This window comes from Cricetulus griseus (genome assembly GCF_003668045.3).
Source record: "Cricetulus griseus strain 17A/GY chromosome 1 unlocalized genomic scaffold, alternate assembly CriGri-PICRH-1.0 chr1_0, whole genome shotgun sequence".
Lineage (NCBI taxonomy): Eukaryota > Metazoa > Chordata > Mammalia > Rodentia > Cricetidae > Cricetulus > Cricetulus griseus.
In genome coordinates, this window is record NW_023276806.1 from 197,147,729 (window position 1) to 197,167,610 (window position 19,882).

Here is a 19,882-nt window from a genome sequence, read left to right on the forward strand (position 1 = left end):
TGATAGAAACAAGGTAACTGCCTCCACCAGAGATGTCACATTGCAGAGACCGTTCTGTAAGGGACAGTTGATCCTGTTCGTCATTAGAGTCTGAAATTTCAGCATGTGTCCCTCTGTCCCACCCTGGCCCTCACCTTAACCCCTTCCTTGTGAATTGTCTTTTTTTGTAGTATCTGACCAGACGGATACCACAGAACCCAAGGTATCAACATATCAAGTCACGACTGGATACTGGTAAGTAAAAGCTGTTGATAGACAGGAAAGTGCCCATCATACGGGGATCAGCCATAGCTAGAAGTTTCTTTTTGTCTTGCCTGATGTCTTTGAATGCTGTTTTTCAGATTATCAGTAAAATTTCGCACTCAGGTAATTTCAGGTATCATTGCTTACCCCATTAGAAAGCATCTAAATCAAGAAAAGGAAATCCTAGGAATTGAAGCCATTGTTCAATAAGTTGCAGGGCTGACGCTGAGTAAATATCAGGAGGTCACACTCCATTTTGGAGCACCTTAAGTGTACTCCATCAAACTGACAGCAATAGATTATACATGTGCATGTTTGTTCAGTCCAGTGTTTGCACAGTGCTGACTACATGTAAAAGTGTGGACTCTGCTAGATAGGAGGATGGCTGTGGGTTGTGGCTTTTGCAATTAGAGCATCAAGACTCTAGTGGAGGCCCGTTGACTTGAATGAGTAACTAAAACACCAGCCGAGAGTGAATTAGTGCTGCCCTTAGGTGGAAGCAGTTGCAAGAGGGCCTTGCTAATTTCCATGCTGTCTACATCTCTCCAAGTTATGCTGCTGCTGCTGCCCAGATCCCTGTGGGTCTGCAGTCTTGTGAGGTTTGGGTTGTTTGTCTCTGTTTTCTTCAGCCTTTGCCTCGCAATTCAGAATTTTCCTGCAATATCCAGAGACACCTGAGGAAAGTGAAGGGGAGTGTTGAGGCTCTTTAAATCATCTTTCCCTTTCTCCAGTCTCCTTCAAAACCATGCTCTTGGGTTCTGTGTTTCCCTGTATCACTAGCAGAGATGCAAATGCTTTCAGTGTACCAGACTTGCATGTGCTATGTCTTTGAGACATTCCATGCTACACAGATATTTGTTATTGCACATAGCCTATGCTATGGGCAAGTGGAAATGTCATTACTGTTTCAGAGGAGAAAATTGTGACCTGGAGATTTTGTGATTTACTCAGATTTCAGTGAAGGAGATAAAAACTAGGGTTGTTGGCAGGTGAGGAAGTCAACGCCGGAGAGTGGATGCCAAGCCGATGCTCTGGCCCTTAAACTTCCCGTCCTGTGTTTCCCCCAAATGTTTCTTCTCCACAATATCCTCAGCATCCCCAGCTTCCCTCAATGGCAGGTCATCCGCCTTCCTGGAAGACAAACAGTGCCATAATTTTGTAAGGGGCTCATCTGTTCTGTTAAAGACCACAGTAAAGAAATGAATTTCAGTCGAAATCTTTTTACCCCTATACATTTTTTTTGCTACAAATCCCTAAGTGACCTGAAACTGGCCATGTAGATTAGACCAGCCTTGAACTCAAAGAGATCTATCACTAAAATTTAAAAATTTTTGTCTTTTAAATGAATGGGAGTATAGCTCAGTGGTAAAGTGCAGGTCTAGCTAGGCCTTGAGTTTATTTTTTGTTCCCCAATAAACAAACAAACAAACAAGATTTAAGAGCCCAGGTTTATTTCAGACATCTAGATTTATCTATACCTGTATAACATTTTTCTCATGGAAATCAAATAGGGATTTGTGCCACCCACTTCTATCTATTCAATTCAACCCATAACCAAAATTTGACTTAATAATGGTTTCTGAAATTAATTTTAATTTTTAATGTAATGCACAACATCTGATTTTATAGTGCATATTAAATGCCAGAATCCTTTTATACCCCGAGAGTTTTTATCTGCTTTTTGTTAATTAAGCTTTTTATTTTGAAATAATTGTGGATGCAGATGCATTTGTAAGAAATGAAATGGAAATTCCACATACTCTTCACCTAGTTTCTCTCAGCCTGCACTATTGCTATGGTGATAACAGCATTGACAGGCACAGCCAAGCTATAGAACACTGCTGTCCCCACAAAGACTCCCATGTTGTCCACTCTCCACCCCATCCCTCTTTAATCTTCACAGTTGCTCATTTTTTAAACAACTGCTAATTTTTCCAGTCTCTCATTTTGTCTTTTTTTTTTTTTTTTTTTTTTTTTTTTTTTTTTTTTTTTTAGGAACAAGATATAAGGTACATTTATTTTGTGTTCCATTTCTTTTCTTTCCTTAGCATCATGTGTGTGGCCAGTAAAACCAAACCCTGGCTTAGGGTGCTGCCAGTCCTACTTGTAGACTGGACATTTTTTTGCTCTCCCAGGCTGTAACTTGTGTGCAGCATTTTCCTTTGTGTTACTGGCTAGTATTCCCTGATATGGATGTACTTGATTTAATCATTGTCTAGTTGAAGGAAATTAACACTGTTTCCAATTGGGGGATAGCTACAAAATAAAAATAAATAAATAAATAAATAAATAAAAATAAAGTGTTGTAGGCACTCATTTACAGATTTTTGTGTGAGCAAGTCTTAGTTTTTCTGGAATAAATGCCTAGAGGTACAGTTGCTAGGTCATATTGTAGCTTGACTTGATTCACTTTGCATTTTTGTCTCTTTTGTCTCTTTTTTAGACAGAGTCTCATGCAACCCAGACTAGCCTCATACTCCTTTTATAACCAAGGCTGGCCTTGAACTCCTGATCTTCCTGCCTCCACCTCCCAGTTTTAAGAAATGGTCAAACTGTTTCCATTTACCATCCCCACCAGTAGTAGATGAGTGATATTTTCTCCACATCTTCACCTGCATTTGGTGTCGTCACCATTGTTTCTTTTCCCGTGCTGATAAGGTCTGTAGTAGTATAGCATTGCATGTGCACTTGCCCGCTAGCTAATGAGGGATGACTGTTTCCAGTCTGTCTTCTTTGCTGAAATGCCTATGCTCGCCAGGTTACTTGCATTTTTGTCATTGAATTTCCAGTTTCTTATGTATTCTAGATGCTTGTCCTTTGTGAGAGGCCTGGTTTGTGAGTATCCTTTTTCCATCTGAAACTTGTCTTTTACTCCTCCTGACAGTCTTTGAAGAAGAAAACCTTTTTATCTTGATGAGGTTGTTTTTTTGTTTTTGTTTTGTTTTTTATCTGTTTCCTTTGGGTAATCATAATTCCATCATCCACTTTTAAGAACTCTTGACCTAAACTACATCCCAGAGACACTTTCTATCAGGACTTTCTTCCTGAACGTTTTTAGGTTTTACATTTAGTTCCATGGTACATTTTGAGCTGCTTTTATGTAAAGACGGCTGACTTAGATGAAGATTAGCTTTCTAATTTAGGGGTATCCAACTGCTCTGGCATCATCATCTTTGTCAACAGTCAGGAGAATATTTATGTGGGTTTATTTCCAGGTCTCTGTTTTGTTCTCTTGATCTATCTGTGTAGCCTTTTGCCAACACCACAGCCTTGATTAATGTAGCTGCATAGTAAACTAGATACTTGGAATTGGTGAGCCCATTCTGTTTTTCTTTACAAAATTATTTTAACTATTCTGATTTCTTTGCTTTTCCATACAAATTTTAGAATAATTTTCTTTACTTTTACAAAAGGGCTGATTTTGTTTTGTTTTGTTTTGTTTTGGGTTTTTTGAGAGAGTTTTTCTGTGTAACAGCTCTGGCTATCATGGAACAATTTGTAGACCAGGCTGGCCTGGAACTCACAGAGATCCACCTGCCTCTGCTTCCTGAGTGCTGGGATTAAAGGCGTGTGCTGCACCACCACACCTGGCAAAAGGGCTGATTTTTAATAGAAATTATTCACCAATTTGGAGAGAACGTCTTGACCACATGGAGTACTATTGATCTGTTCTCTGTTTCTGTGGCTTTGCCTATTCTGACCACTCGTCTAGGTGAAGATGTATAGTATGTGGTCTGCTGTATTTGTTCCCTGTAACGTAGTGAATGTACTCAAGGTTTCTTCATGCCACAGCATATGTCAGTATTTCATTCCTTTTTATTGCCAAATAATGTCCTATTGAGCAGGTATTCCATATTTTGTTTCTCTACTCACCAGTTGATAGACATTTGGATTACTCAAACTTTTTGGCCATGGTGTGTCTAAGAACGTCAGTACATGCAAGTTTTTGTGTACATGTGTTTCTAGTTCTCTTGGATATATATTGAGGAGTTGAATTGCTGGTCATTTGATACCTTTCTTTTTTTTTTTTTTTTCTGAGAACATGCCGAACTTTTCTAACCAAGCCACATGGCTTTACTTTGCCATCAGTAGTGCAAGAGGGCTATGTCCTCTCCACATCTTCACCATGGCTTTGCCCATCATCTTGACTGTGTCCACCATTGTGGGCATGAAGTATCTTCTCGTGATTTTAATTGCATTCCCCTAATGTCTAATGATGATGACCACCCTTTCTGTGTGCTTTTTGGCACTTGTATGTTTCCTATGGAAAAATGTCTATTCAGATCATTTGCTCATTTTAAAACTGGTTATTTTTCCAGTTCCATTTTAAGTTCTTTTGTTTATTCTGGATACTAGGCTTTTAACAGAAATATGATTTTCAGATGTATGCTCCTATGCTGTGGGTTGTCTGGGGTTTTTGTGGGATTTAACTGGAGGAATAAATTACATCTACCCATCTTTCCTAGAAGCAAAAGTCTCTCAAACTAGTTTTGTAATAGTTTTTGGAAGGGCCACAGTGTGCCTTATTGCTTCAAGCTCCCAAGTGCTTTATAGTCAGTGTGGGAGAAAAACTCTATTCTAGCGTTTGGTTTGTGTGTGTGTTTCACATGTAGCCATCAGTCAACTTCAGGGAGAGAGCTTTAATGTATTTTTGTGACTTAGCTCTCTGGTGGGTTTTGTGCTAAGATGTACAACCTTTGGGGGCTATCAAGGCCTACAGGAACCATAAACATATCATTTGCCCAAAGGTGATCATTGCAGTAGGTAACAATGTTGAGGAATCCTGCTGAAGTAAACACTAAGAGAGACTTCAGAGTCCCGGCTGCAGGAAGAAGGTCTCACCTGTGAGTGTTTTTAAGCTCTTCAGCCAGAACCATAGAAATAGGCAGAATGAGTGAGCAGCTCCATTTCTAGGCTAAATAGGTGAGCCTTTAATCTTTTCTTATAAAACAGTGATCAATTTAGAATTAATCACACGCACACACACATACAAAATCAGGAACTCTGTGGCATGTCTTGTCTTCTGGAAAGGCAGGTCCCTTTCTCCTGAAGGAGGCTGTTTTGTCTTTGTGCTCCTGACTCTACTTCCTACAGAGACAGAGCCCTGTTGTGCAGCTGTGGTGGATAGTAGAATTATGTTGACCTTCCAGTCGTCCCTTTGTTTCATAGATTCCTAGGTGTATCTTTTCAGTTCCCACCATTGCCAGACTGTGCCTGAAGTGGGCTGGCTTCTGAGGCACCCCTGCAGTTTGCTCAGTTGTCCCTCTCTGGGTTTCTGCTCTGCAGCTGCACAGGTTTTATTAAGGGGCGTTCTCTGAAGCACTGGGCTCTCCCTGTGTTAGCCTTGTCTTTCATCGCTGCTGCATTCTTCTCTCATTTCTGTTTTCAGTCGAGCGTCTTTAGCTTTCCAAACCCTGTAGCTCTCCTCCCCAGGGTCTTTTCTAGCATGATTCTTTATTTTTGTGGATGTCACCTTCCTTTTGTTACATCTGCACAACTAATCATTTCCTTTTCTTTTCCTTAGTCTCTACTTTCCTGATTATGCACTAATAGTTTTGATCTTAAGCACTCAAGCTCATTACAGGCTACACGCGCTTCATTTCCATTTGGTATCTGATTTGTCTCTTACGTCAAAGGAAGAATGTATGTGAAAAGCTTTACAAACCAGAAAGCTGTAGACTCACGTATAACTGATCTGGGTTAACAAAGGGCCACTGTGCCTCCTTTCACGCTTCCTGCTCCTTCAGAGCCAAAAGAACTTCTCCATAGAGGAGGGAAATATTGAAGAAAAAATAAAGCCGTGGTGCTGTTTCTTAGCAACTGAATTCCTGCCTTATAAATCTTACCCTCTCTAGATTACTGCTGCTCAGAGTCATTTGCTTTTGTTACATGTTCAGTACAAATAACGTTATTAAATTATAGGAACACAATGGGGAAAAAAATCAAAGCAGTGAGTCACTCCATGAATCGATTGTACTCTGTCTTTGCACAGGGCTACTGATAGAGTTGAGTTGTTTCTTTCTCTTGATTCAAATTGTGGAACTCTTGTTAGATATCTTTCATTGCAACTTCAGTGGTAAACAAGGTAGAAGCTAAATATCACCTTAGGCATTTCTAGGTTGCCTGAATCGATGGCTCATATGTGTACTCTGTAACATAATTGTGGATCAGTCAAGTTGCATATCTTTAAAGGAAATCAGAGGATCTGATATATGAAACTCAAGCCAAATCAGGATGTGATTATTTACATTATAAAATGACTTTCTCTAAGGACTTTTCAAATGGTAGAGTTTTGTAGTATATTTCATCCAACTAGTGGTGTGTGTGTGTGTCTCCTACGCTAGACACAGGAATACAGATTGTGCGTGTGGATGTGCAGATAAGCAGCCCTAGGCTTTCTGTATAAGGAGGTAGATAAGGCAGTCTAGTCAGTGATAGATGCCTTGTGAGAGGCAAGCCGCTTGCTGCTTGCTGTAGGAGTGAGGGGAGGGAAAGGCCACACTTCCTGCTGGGGGAGCCGGTGCAGGGATTCTAGAAAATGAAGGCTAGCAGAGCTCAAGGTTGGCATCTTCCCTACCAGAGCTCAAAACTCAAATTCAGTATCGGGCAGTGGACAGCCACTCAGCTTTTATTTTGCTTTGTTTGGCTTTTTAATTAGTCTTTTTTAGGAAAAATTGGCAGTAATACTGGATTTCAAAAAGTCTTAAAAGATGAATTCCCTTTTCAGGCTCCTTTGGTATAAAAGCCATGTCTGTAAATAAATGGCCTGTGAAGTTCGACCATTTCCAGTCAGTGTTGCAATTAGATGCAGTAAGACAAAGCACTTATTTGACACACCACTATCAGATGCATGGTAAAATCCCTCTTTTCATCCTTTCTCAAATCATTTACAAGGCCGGCGGCAGTCCTCCTACCCACTCCCTTCTCCAGCTGAAGCAGTCTAGAAACCCTATGCTCTCTTTTCTCCTCCACACCTGGACAAGAGTGAGTGTCTGTAAAGAAAAGAGCCTTTTATTACTAGCCATCTTAAATTTGTTCATAATTTTGCCAAGTATTTGTAGAAACGCAAGAGGTTTTTGTTTCTCTGCCTTTTCCTTCAGTAGGAAAAACAAATGCTGGAGGTGAAGCCCCTGCCTCTGAGCACTCTGGTGGAGGTCTGCTGATGTAAGCTGGGATGCTGTGTGAACCTATAGGAAATGGTATAGAGAAGACATTAATTATAGCTTAGTGGTAGAGCACTTACTTAGTATGTATATGGCCCTGGATTCAATTCTCAGCACTGCAGAAATTTTTAAAAATACGTACATACATATATAAATTTTAGATAATTGTTAGTAGAAACTGTATTAGTTGTGACCACAGTGTTTTAATAGGAGAGAAAATAAATGGAGCTGGCTGTTGTTCTCTGTCCCTCTGGGAATTTGTAACATCCAAATGGCCCTGTGATCAAAGAAGGAACACTCCCCCACCCCAGGTTGCAATGTTTTTAACCCACAGGAGGGTTGTGTTTGTTGCATAGGGTAGACTCCTTGCCTAGCATGCAGGAAGCCAATCTCCACTACCAGTTACAATAAAACACCAGTGGAAAAGCCAGGTGGCTCTGTGAACCATACTAGAAACCAGGAGGTTGGGAATGCTAATCCTTGAATAATTGGTAAGTTGCTGCATTGCTGGGCAAATTGATGAGGTGGTTTTTTTTTGTTTTGTTTTGTTTTGTTTTCTTCCTCCCAGTTTTCTGAGTAGATTGCCTGAAGCTCCCCTAAACCTAAAGAAACTGCCGCTCCAAGCACAGAGAAGGGGCCAGTCATGAGTGCTCTTGTGTTGAGTGTTTTAAGGATAAAACTGTAGGATGCTGAACAGCAAACTAATTGGCGTTTTCTTCAAAACTTCTGTGCGTTGACTGGCAAGTCCTCACTTGAGCTCAAAGCTGCAGTAGGGAGGAGGGTGGGACCCAGAAAAATTGATGGTCTCTGCTGTGGAATTCCCGGGTCAATTCTCGGGTCAGTTCTCGGGTCAAAAGGCTTATTATAGACATTTAAGGAGTCTTGGCACTTTCTTTCTCTCCCTCTGTATATCCTCCCCACAAAAGGAGGAAGAAAGCTTTGAGCCAAGAAAGAAAAACCCAAAGCTCCTAAAACAGATTGTATTTGGTTCTTGTCTGGTTCTTGGTGGTTTGGGAGGGTCTTCTGAAACATAGTCAGGGTCTCTCTTAGAGAGCCAGCCTCGGGCCTCCTTAGCAGCCCCAATTTCTCACTGATATTCTGGAAGGGTTCCATCTGAGTTTAGGGGTGCACTGCACCCTTCCCATCCTGATAGTGTGTCCTAAGATTAAAAGCAGACAAAAATAACAATGATAATGAAAAATAAACCTAAAACAGTGGGTGTTTATTCTGTGGTGAATTAATGGTAATTTTTGTTTGTTTGTTTGTTTGTTTGTTTGTTTTTTGAGACAGGGTTTCTCTGTGTAGCTTTGGAGCCTATCCTGGCACTCACTCTGGAGACCAGGCTACCCACGAACTCACAGAGGTCCACCTGCCTCTTCCTCCGGCTAGTGCTGAGATTAAAGGCGTGCGCCACCAACGCGAGGCTCATGGTAAATTTTTTATAACTAAGTATGGTATTATTTTGAAAATACATTTGGGGATTTAAGACAGGCTTTCTCTCTCAATCTGTGACCCAAACATGAGCAAAAGTTCAGAATACAGCTGAAACAGTCCTCACTGAAAGCATCTGCAGTTAGGCTGGATCTCAGGCTTTAAAGAGGAGCAAAACTGTAGAAATGAGAAATTATTTTGAATGTTTTTCATTTACCATGTTTAGGTGTAAAACAGAACTTGCCATGTTGAATCAAATCAAATTGCAGCACACTCGGTTTAAAAAATACTAATAATAGCCCTGGCTTGAAAGCTAGAATTTCATTCATTTGGAAACCAGAATGATCATGGACCAGTTTTAAAGCATGAACATGCTCCAAACCACCTTGGCTAGAGCTGAGTATTATAGAACCAGACCATAAAACATGAGGGCCGGGAAAGCTCCACAGCAGTGGGAACCTCAGCGCTCCAAGTCCATGGTGAACACTCATGCCCAAACTGTGTGGTCTGGTTCAGGATGCAGCATCAGCATGAATAGGGGGATACAGGGTGGGGGAGGAGAAGCCACAGAGACAAAGTGGAGTGGAAAGATTGCTTGGGTAGCCACAGAGGCAGACTTTAAACATTCAAAGATGATTGCTTCGTTCTTCGTCCTTCTCTGTCTATCTAACCACAAAAGGCTATGGGGTACAAGGAGGAGGAAAACCCTGACTCTAAAAGGGTAATACAAGGGAATGCAGGCTGTAAATGAGTATCTGCACTGCCTGAGACTGTGCCATGGTTGGGCAATGCACCTGAGCTTAAACACAGTGGGCCAGAGCATTTCCTTGGTTCTGTTTCTTTAGCTATGCCACATCATCTACGAGGTTGTTCACTATGTGTAGTTTACTTTGCCTGTCTTCCTAAGTTGTCTAGGAGCTGAGGGGGTGCTTACTCTCAGCCCAGTTTCACAGTGGAACTTATTTCCCAATAGTAAAGCATATCTAAGGTTTGTCTTCTCTTTCTAGGTAACAGTATGACCAAATACATTGAGAAGCTAGAAGAGATTAAAAAAAGTGAGTACCACTATTGATGGCTTGGGAAAAACAATGGAACTCTGTAGTTGCTATCAGCTGGCCCCCACACTCTACATGTGTGAAGGGCTGTGGGGCCAGGTGAGCCTGCAGGGTCTTGGAGACATTGGGCACCCTGTGTCTACTCAACGTGCACCCTGTAGGGATTGTAATGCTAACATGTGGGAATAGCCACAGCCCAGGCTTCTGCTTTCTACACGCTGCTGCAGTCATTGTGGCCTTTTGTTCTAGTGCTCAGTGTTGTCTGGCCCATACCTGAGGGAGGGTAATAACAACCGTCTTCATAAAGTTCTTATTCATCGGCGAATGTTCTCAAAGGACTGAGAGGTCTAAGGAAGCCGACTTGTTCTTAGTATTCCACATTAGCCATTCATTACACTCTGTTTTCTTTTAAAATTAAAACCATATTCTTTTAAAATTAAAAACCATATTTCACACAGATCCCTTTTTAGAAGCTAATCTTCTGCAGAGATATCTGGCTGGTCACTGAACACATTGCCCTCACAGAGAATCGTCAATTTTTAATCTGTATCCAAAACCAGTCAATGTGAAATGTACATGTTGAGGCCAGAATTAAAGAAATGTAGAAACATCTGTTTTCTAAGATAGGTTCACTTTGTGTAAAGTAGGAGAAGCCAGGGCCAGGGTATTTGGCTAATAGGAAGAGGCGCTCTTACCCCAGCTCAGGATTCGGCTCTGTCATCTTGGGAGGGAAATTACAATTCCGAAATACATCAGAACTTTTTTTTCTTTGACACAGCAGACCTTTTCATGTAAAATGATGATGTCCCATTTGAATTGCACAGTATAGGGAAACCCACAGTAGATGTGGCCTTGGGGCAGCTTCCTGCCTCTTTATTTGCTACACTCAACTAGAAGACTCAGTTCTATAAACATTTTAGAATATGCATATTTAATATTAAATAATAAATACAATGTCACAGGATCATTCTTTTTTGGTTTACATGATGTCAGTTATATGCCTTAATAAATATAAGATGTATTAGATTTCTGAACTATGAAAGAAGAAGGTCTTGTTTACTCACCGACACTGCTCTGCTGTTCTCAGCTCAGCACCCGGCCGGCCTGCTTCTGTTTGGCTTTGTGGCTTCTTTGAGCTCCCTTCCATTTGAAGCCAGATGTCAGCTCACCTCACATGTCCTTACCATTATTTGTTCCATACCAGGGCCTGTCCCACCCAGATCATCTAAACCTTGTTTTAAAGCATTTCTTTAGAGCACAATGTGGTTTCCAGAGTCTCTACACTTTAATGGAGACTGTCTCCTGCAAAGAACTGTTCTTGAAATTGAATCCTTGAACATATTCCCTCCTTCCTTCCTTAGAAGTCATGGGCTCCTCTCACCTCCATCTGATAACTTTGTGCTCATCCCCACAGAAACACTTTAGATTCTGGTTTGGCACCTACGTTTTAGAAGCTGTTTCCTCCCCGCTCCCTCATTTTCTGTTGCAAGTGTTCTCTTGGGTCTAAAGGGAAGAGAATGCTGCCTTGTTTCTTGACACCCTAGACCCAGCTCTCTGCTGGCCTTTCCTCAGATGCCACATCTGTCTGTGAAATCACAAACCTTGTTCTGTTACTTTCTTTGATTTGTCTTCCTCTGTGAGTTCAACTTCCTTTTCTTTGCTAATAATGAATTTTTAACAGAACCCTGAAAATGCAGAAATCCTTTGTAACCTGAATATTCTTTGCACCGTACCTGGGGAAAACGATGCTGTCGGCTATTGACCATTGACAAAGCCCATTCTTGGGACCTGGTGGTTAGATGACACTAGTTGGATCCAGTGTGAAACATCCTAGATAGTCAGGTCTCTGTCCTTCCAGTAACTCGAGAGAGGCCAACTCAGTCCCTGGACTCACTGGAGAAGCAGAGCTTGATAGTGTGTCTGAGCTAGGATAATCTGTCCCCCCACCGAGTCTGAGAGAAGCCCAAACAGGTGAAGCTCCATTCTTAAAGCTGTGTTCGCTCTTGCGAGGACAGACTGACAGACTTGTCCAAGTCGTCTTTTTTTAAGACAACTTAAAACTCTGCACAAGACTTTGACTTGATCTTTTATCTCTGAGTAACAATGTCAGAAAGTCCTACTGATGGCTCTCCTCCTAAACCAGAACCAGGTATGTAGCGTCCAGGCTGCAGTATGTGACATTCTACAGGCTCTAGCAAAGCTAGCTGTTGATGTGGTATCATCTCTGGTTAACTACATGGGATTTTAATGTGCATTTTCTACTTAGAGGTATTTCAAGCTGTGTAACACTACCAAAAGAGTACCTGTGGGTAGATGTCAAAATGCAAGCTCCTTGAAAGCTATTTGGCTTTTCTGTTGTCTAATTTATTGCTACTTTGGTTTACAAAAAATTTTCTTTAGGTGGGCAGGTTGGTGGCAATTTGAGGGAAATGCTGTAACAGCTCGCTTGTACTCAGCCTGTTGGGATTTGCATCCAGGCACCTTTATTAACTTATTTTATCCAGTAGAAGCTGCTCTAAGAACTTTCTAGAAATAATAGTTTATTTGCCAAATTGATCTCTTCAAGACATTTTAAAACAGAGAAGTTTTAATTCTCTGCAAGAAAGAACAGTAATGTATTTAACAGATGGTTAGTTTTTAAGGTATTATTATTTCCTGACTCTAATTATTAAAGTATTTGGTAAACCAAGCTTAGATTAGCCTCCAAAGTAACCATCCAGTTTGTGCTGAGGTTTTGGGGGAATTCATGGAACTGATTAGTAACACCAAGTAAATAATCTTAAACACCTTTAATCCTTTCCTTTGTTGCTAGGAGTCCTGGTTTATGAGACATTCTGAGAAGGCCATGGCAATTATCCAGCTAACCTTTAGTAATTCTAAAATAATGAGGTGGTCTGTAAGGAGTCCTGGGCACTAGTGTAAAAACCATGAACAGGAAGGAAGGATAAAGGCGGGCAGAGTTCAACAATGCAAGCTTTAAAATTAGCATCATTGTTAGAAAAATTTCAGGAAGTGAGCTTCTGGTGAGAATCCTCGGAGCCGATATTAGAAAAGTAAGATTGTCCGCTTTTTAATGTTTGTTCATTGTAATACGAAGATGCCTTTTCTTTGTTTGAAGATAAGGTCTTGCTGTTAGTTCAGGCTGGTCTTGAACTCAGGATCCTCCTGCCTCTGCTTCCCAGTTGCTTGGGTCACAGAACATTCTACCATTGCCTGGATGATATGAAGAGCTATTGACAGGTGGTGGTGGCACACACCTTTGATCCCAGCACTCGGGAGGCAGAGGCAGGTGGATGTTTAAGTTGGAGGCCAGCCTGGTCTACATAGTGAGTCCCAAAACAGCCAGGACTTACTACACAGAGAAACCCTGTCTTGAAAAACCTAAACCAACAGAGAGCTATTACTATAACTGTAGAAGTATCCCTATTTGAGTTATATTTCAAAGCTATAAAGATGATACTAATTGAATACATATTATTTAGGTTGGTTTTTATTTGATTTTATTTGCATTTTGGTAAAAACACAAAACCTAATTTACCATCGCACCATTTTTAAATGAGCAGTTACTGAGGTTTTATTGTACAGCAGCCCTCCAGAACTTTCCTTGTGTAAAACTGACTAGGTTGATCTTTTAAAGAAACTCCCATTACGTTATGAGGCCCCATCATAACCTTGCACACACACACACACACACACACACACACACACACACTTACACACAAAGTGATGTCTCCTATCTCTGGCATAGTTCACAACCACAGGGAAAAAACGATTGCCCTCTTTGAAGTCAGAGTCACAAGAGCAGGGTAAAGATGACTCACCAGCTGCTTAGCCTGGGGCAACTTGGCTTCTCAGAGTTTCTGTCAACATCTGTAAAAGGTAGCTGGTTATCCCTTGCTTTGTTCTGAAAAGGATTTGAGCCTGCTCACACAAATGACCGCCACACAGTATGGCCATAGTGGAGACAACTTAGTGAAAGGAAAGCTCTTCAGGTGGCCAAGCACAGGGGGAGTGATGGGAACTCCAGCTTGCCTCTTTGAGTACTCTGTGAAGATCAGATGATGTGTTAAAGCACACTCATAACTTGAAAACTAGAAAGAAGAGCCCAAAGAGACCAAAATGAACCCACATAAATGCATGTTGTATTCTGCTTTTTCAGATTATAGATACAAAAAAGATGAACTTTTCAAGAGACTAAAAGTTACCACTTTTGCTCAGCTGGTAAGTTTAATGATCTTTCTCTATTGGAATAAAGGCAAATCTATGTTGTTCTATGTGCCCATTCTAGGTATCTCTGGGTTGTTTTGTTTTGTTTTTGCAAGACCTTTCTTATTTCACCATAAGGGGATGAATTGGTGTCTATGGGGGTGATGTTCACAAAAGGATGACATGAATTTTTTTTCTTTTTAATAAGAGTTCCATAAAATAAATACATCTGCATTCTATTTTTAATAGTCCTTAGGTTTTATTTTACTTTGTGCACTTAATATTTAGAATCTAAAATTTTCAATTCTAGATTGTTTGATTTTTTTTTAAACAAATAACTCCCTTGTTCTGTCCCTGAACATTCCAAACTGCTCTGCTATGAGTTTTTTCCTTACTTCAGGCAAGACATTGTCTTCCTTCACTGAAAAATTATGGACAAGGTGTCTCAGTGACTCCCAAACAAGGACCATTGATGGGACTCAAGTGATTTGGAGCTCTATGGAAGTGCTTTAAAATTATCACTGTGGGGCTGGAGAAATGATTCAGCCATTAAAGGCTAGGCTCACAACCAAAAATGATCACTGTGAGCTGGGCGGTGGTGGCCCATGCCTTTAATCCCAGCACTCGGGAGGCAGAGGCAGGCGGATCTCTGTGAATTCGAGACCAACCTGGTCTACAAGAGCTAGTTCCAGAACAGCCTCCAAAGCCACAGAGAAATAGTCTCAAAACCCCTCCCCCAAAAAGAAAGAAAAATATGTACACCTCTACACATTTCATTCTTTTCTATCAGGTCATTCAAGTTGCTTCCCTGTCAGATCAAACCCTGGAAGTGACAGCTGAGGAGATCCAAAGGCTGGAAGGTAATGAGAATTGAGGATGTAGGAGACTAACAGATTGACCAGTGAGGAAAGTGCTCACCCTGCACATTTATTGGTCTGTTCATAGGAATTTGGGTAATTAATAAGTCTATTTGCAATTAGTTACTCTCAGAGAAATGCTATCTGATGCCCTAGTTATTCTCATTTCTTTAAAAAATATTTTCTGACACACAATTTCAGTGCTTTAGATGTTTGAATATACTACTCCCTCTTTTTCTGGAAAACATTTCTAATGTCTTCTGCATAAACACAGGTTACAGAAGTCAGTGGTAAGAGACTAGAAAGCCAAGAAAACATTTCTGTTCCCATGGGATTTGTAGCTGTGCATGTACATACATAACTCTGTGTGTGTGTGTGTGTGTGTGTGTGTGTGTGTGTGTGTGTGTGTGTGTGTGTCAGGGGAGAATGATACCGTGCTAAAAATTACTATGTGACAGGATTCATTGATGGAAGGCAGCATTCATTTGTTAAGTATGTGGATTTTATTGTTTAATATTCTCAAAAGCCAGCAGGAAGGTACATTTCATAGATAGAAGCCCAAGCATCAGGAGTTAAGCCCTGGTGGCATAGCTAGTAAAGAGTGGACCCTGGGACTTCATTCTAAATGTCTCCAGTAGTAACCTTCTCGTTGTATCACCAAGGGACTCTGCAGAGATCCTTTGGAAATGTGTGAGGTGCTGTGGGAGTTCTCAGGAAGGAAGGATGTTTTCCAGTTAGACTGAGCCAGGCTTCCTGAAGCTGTCAGAACTAGGCCTCAAAGGGTACACGTTCCGGGGAATGAGGAGCCTAAGCAAGGCATGGACATGAAAGGATAGCATGTATGCCAGGAATCTGGTAATCCAGGCTGGCTTTGGTCTTCAGGGACGGGTAGACACTGGGTGGGAGATAAGGCATGAGAGATAAGCAGGCTCCAGATTTCCTTGCTAAATACCAACTGGAAAATAAAACCCGTCTAGTTGTACACTCATGAAAAGAATACACAGACTTCGGGTCTTGATTTTATCCTGAAGGACCCTGCAATCAATGTGTGCCTGTTTACTGAAAGGAATGTGTTTGTTAAGGTTGATGTAGGTCAGGAATTTAACTTCTGATTTCAAGACAAGGTTCTCAGGAAGTCTGAACACATTGGTTTTGTGCATCTCAACTGTCATTTCACTGGGCTGGTTTTTGTTAGGGAGGATAAAGAGAATCTGAAAACGACAGGAATTTATCTTTGACAGATGCCTCTCACCCGGCAGAGAAATAAGGGTTCATTGTAACAGAGATAATTGAGTCTCCTCATACAAGCGCTCCCAATTTTAACCGAGTTATATAAGCACCTAGATTCGGCCTCTAATTCATTGTTGAGATTGCTGTACCAGGGCATGTGGGCACATGCAATTTTCTCTTCTGAGATAAATTTGCACAGCAAAATAGGCTCTTGTAAAGTAGGACGCCATAATGTGTGAGTAATATTAGTGTTTTTCTAGTGCTCCACACGGATAATAGCTCAGTCAGGAGTGCCTGGAGAACAGGCCGTACCTGTTTGTGTGTTGGTTACCTTTGAAGAATGCAAAACCCTCCTTTTACAATGTTAATGCTTTTTCCTGACCTAAAAATGTGTTTCAGGATGGCAAAAATACATAAAGAAGAAAATGATAATAAATGAAAATGAATGTTGATATTCAGCTCTATTTTCCTGCATCTCCCACCTTACAATGCCTGCTCTCTGTGGATAGTTTTGCTCTGTGCCACTTTGAATTAACAGGTTTTCATGTGTATTTTCCACCGCCATTAAACAGATTTCAAAAACATGACTGTAAAAGTTGTGTTCCTGTATATATCTATCTTTGGGACATACATTAATTTAATTATTCTACGGCTGGGCATAGAAGTGTTTTTCTGATTTGTCACTTTGATGAAATAATGCCACACTGTATATGTGTAAACAGGCATGTGAGTCTCATTGTTCCCTGAAAATGAATCACTGCAGATGGTTGCAGGTGAACCCACTCCCAGGCCATCCCCAATGGGGTGTGACCTGCATGCATTCCTGTCAAGAGTGAATGGGAACACCTTGCTGCTAAAACGGAATTATTACCTCTTAAAAACTACTCGTTCATGCAATGGATAAAAATTAGTATCTAATCATCTTGTTTTTTAATTCCTTTCATAATGAAATTGAGCTGTGTGTGTATACGTATGTGCATATGCCCACATACATTCACTTACTGGGCTTCTCTCTTGCAAAAATGTTTTTATATGTTGTATCCTATTTTATTTTTCTAAAACAATGCCCATTTTTTTTTCTTATTGATTTGTGAGCTCCCTGGATAATTAATATCTTTATATATCAGGAACCAATATAATACTGAAAATGATGAGAAAAGTCTTTGTTTGTAACAATTTCCACTGAGACCAGAATTAAGGATAAAAGCTCAGTTCAGAAAGGACCGACATGTTTTACTGGGAGGTGGTCAATCAGGAACATGCCACAAGTGATACCTCTTCATTGAGGTCTTCGTTGAGACCCAGAATAAATCTTTGCATAAGAGTAAGGGGCCTAGAAGGTCTGAATAGATGCTTGCTGTAGCTGTAGTTGTATTTTTCAGGGAATGTTTAATCACTTCATTTATTGTAAGTGAGATCTTTCTCATGTTTTCTAATTAGTGTATAAAAAGCTGTGCTATGTGGTTATTAGCATTTAAATCATAACCTCGAGTTTGTTTGACCATGTTCTCCTAGTATTTGCTTGAAGGTTTCTAGGTATATTATATCATATACAAATTAAATTTTAGTCTTTTTTGAATAGTTAGGCTTCTTCTATTTCTTCTTTCACTGTATTTGTTAGAACAGGAAATCCCCAGATTTTATAGCTTCTATATTCTTTTTTTATTACTATTATTTAACTTTATTTTATGTGCACTAGTGTGAAAGTATCAGATCTCCTGGAAGTGGAGTTCCAGACAGTTATGAGCTGCCATGTGGGTGCTGGGAATTGAACCTGGGTCCTCTAGAAGAGCAGTCAGTGCTCTTAACCACTGAGCCATCTCTCCAGCCCCCCCCCCCATATTCTTAAAGATTATTGAAGACCCAGAGAGGTTTGGTATATGTGAACTGTATTTATTCAAATTTTTATCAAATTGTATTTACTGTATAAAAATTATTGTATTTATTCAAATTCAATTTTTATTATATTATTTTGTTTTGTTTTGTTTTGTTTTTACAAGACAAGGCTTCTTTGTGTCGCCCTGGTTGTCCTGGAACTATCTCTGTAAATCAGGCTGACCTCAAACTCATAGAGATCTGCCTGCCTCTGCATCCTAAGTGCTGGGATTAAAGGCATGCACTACCACCACCTGGCCAAGTATATTAAAATTTTAACCTGAAAATTGAAGCAATATTTATTACCACTTATAAAAATATCAATTCTAACCCCATCACAAACAAAACTGGTGTGAGGGAGGGGTATTGGGGATCAAACCCAGGACTGTATGCACACTAAACACTGTCTCTTCCACTGAGGTTTATCTCCAACCCGTAAAAACATATTTTTATATTTTAAAGAATTCATTACATTTCCAACCCAGAATTTTACCAAGTGGCTTTAAGTATTTTGTAAATTTCTTTCATGTCTGTTTTAATAGACGACAGCTGACTCTGATGTCTGCTCTTTGCCTTCAGTCCGTGCAATGTGCTGTTTGGGTTGAAGTCTGTGAAGAAAATCTGACTCACATGACCTGTAGTTAGTTGGGAGAGGAAGGGGTAGTTCACTGTCACTTTAGTCAGTCAACTGTTTATACTTTCTTTGATACTGCATAAAACTGGTTCTTTGTCCCTCTCTCTTTCCCTTTCTTCCTTCCCTTTGCTCCCCCTCCTTCCTCCCTCTCTTTCCATCCACTCCCTTCTTGCTAGCCTAGCCCCCGGGCTCCCATCCTCCTGCGGATCACAGGCATGGACAGCCTGCTCAGACGGTTGTTTCCCAAGGGTTTGCTGCAGGCTGGCCTCTGACCCATATCACTGGACTTGATGCTCTGCTTTCAGCACATCTGCCTGGGCGTGATCTCATATTGGACACTGCTTACTTGTCAAATGTTGTTTGACTGAGTTATGGAAATCAGAAATGTGTCCCATGTAGGGAGGCTCTTCATCCTTCACCTCCAGGTTCCAAACACAAATTCCAAAATTCTGGGTTTTGTTCAAAGTTTAGCCACTAACAAGAAATAACATCAACTGTTTTCTTTAAAAGAATGCTCACTTAATTCATCTTTGAAACCATGTCTCCAAATACACAAGTCTAAGGACGCAGATTTTCTTACCAAGAAAAGATCCCTGCAGCAAAAATGGCTGGCTCAGCTACAGCCTAGCAAGCATTCTAATCCTTACCCCTAACATTGCCACAGGATCTAGAAAACTACCCTTTCACCACACAGAATATTCCAAAGGCAAATGCTTGCATCAGATCCCCCCCACCCCTCTCTCGTCTTACTCTGTAGCTCTGGCTGGCCTGGGACTGTCTCAAAAACATCAGTCCTCTTGCCTTGGCCTCCCAAGTGCTAAGATTACAGCTGTGAGCCACCACACCAGTTCAAGGTGAAATTTAATGAAAATTATTAATCATTGTTTTATGAGGAACACTCTTTAGTGTGACTGCCAAATGTATTTACTGTGACAGCGTGTGCAACAGGGAAAAGTTATGACTGCTAATAAATGTGGTGTGACTTCCTTGATGCTTACCGGAGTGCTGCTAGAGTTTTCACACTGTCTTCTTTGTCCCGTTAGAGCAAATATAAATTCAGTTTTTAAAAAATGACAGGGGTTGTGAATTTAGCTTGGTTGATAGAACACTTGCCTACCAAGTTCAGGGCACAGATTCTGTCCTCAACTGGGGTGGGGGTGAGAACACATAACATCTTAAGAAATAGTT

General features: G+C 40.7%; 1 protein-coding gene across 5 annotated transcripts in view; it reads left to right on the plus strand.

The window, feature by feature from the left end:
- The window catches only part of Cep41 (centrosomal protein 41), a 42,484-nt gene that overhangs the window by 13,269 nt on the left and 9,333 nt on the right, over positions 1-19,882 (plus strand). For 4 of the 5 annotated variants that reach the window (XM_027391404.2, XM_035451129.1, XM_027391403.2 and 1 more), the window contains 4 exons: positions 171-234; positions 9,845-9,892; positions 14,052-14,113; positions 14,889-14,958. In XM_027391404.2, coding sequence (XP_027247205.1) covers positions 171-234; positions 9,845-9,892; positions 14,052-14,113; positions 14,889-14,958 — 244 coding nt within the window. Of the gene's footprint in view, positions 1-170; positions 235-8,783; positions 8,837-9,844; positions 9,893-14,051; positions 14,114-14,888; positions 14,959-19,882 lie in introns of those variants that run through there. The other variant, XM_027391405.2, reaches the window with a different exon arrangement.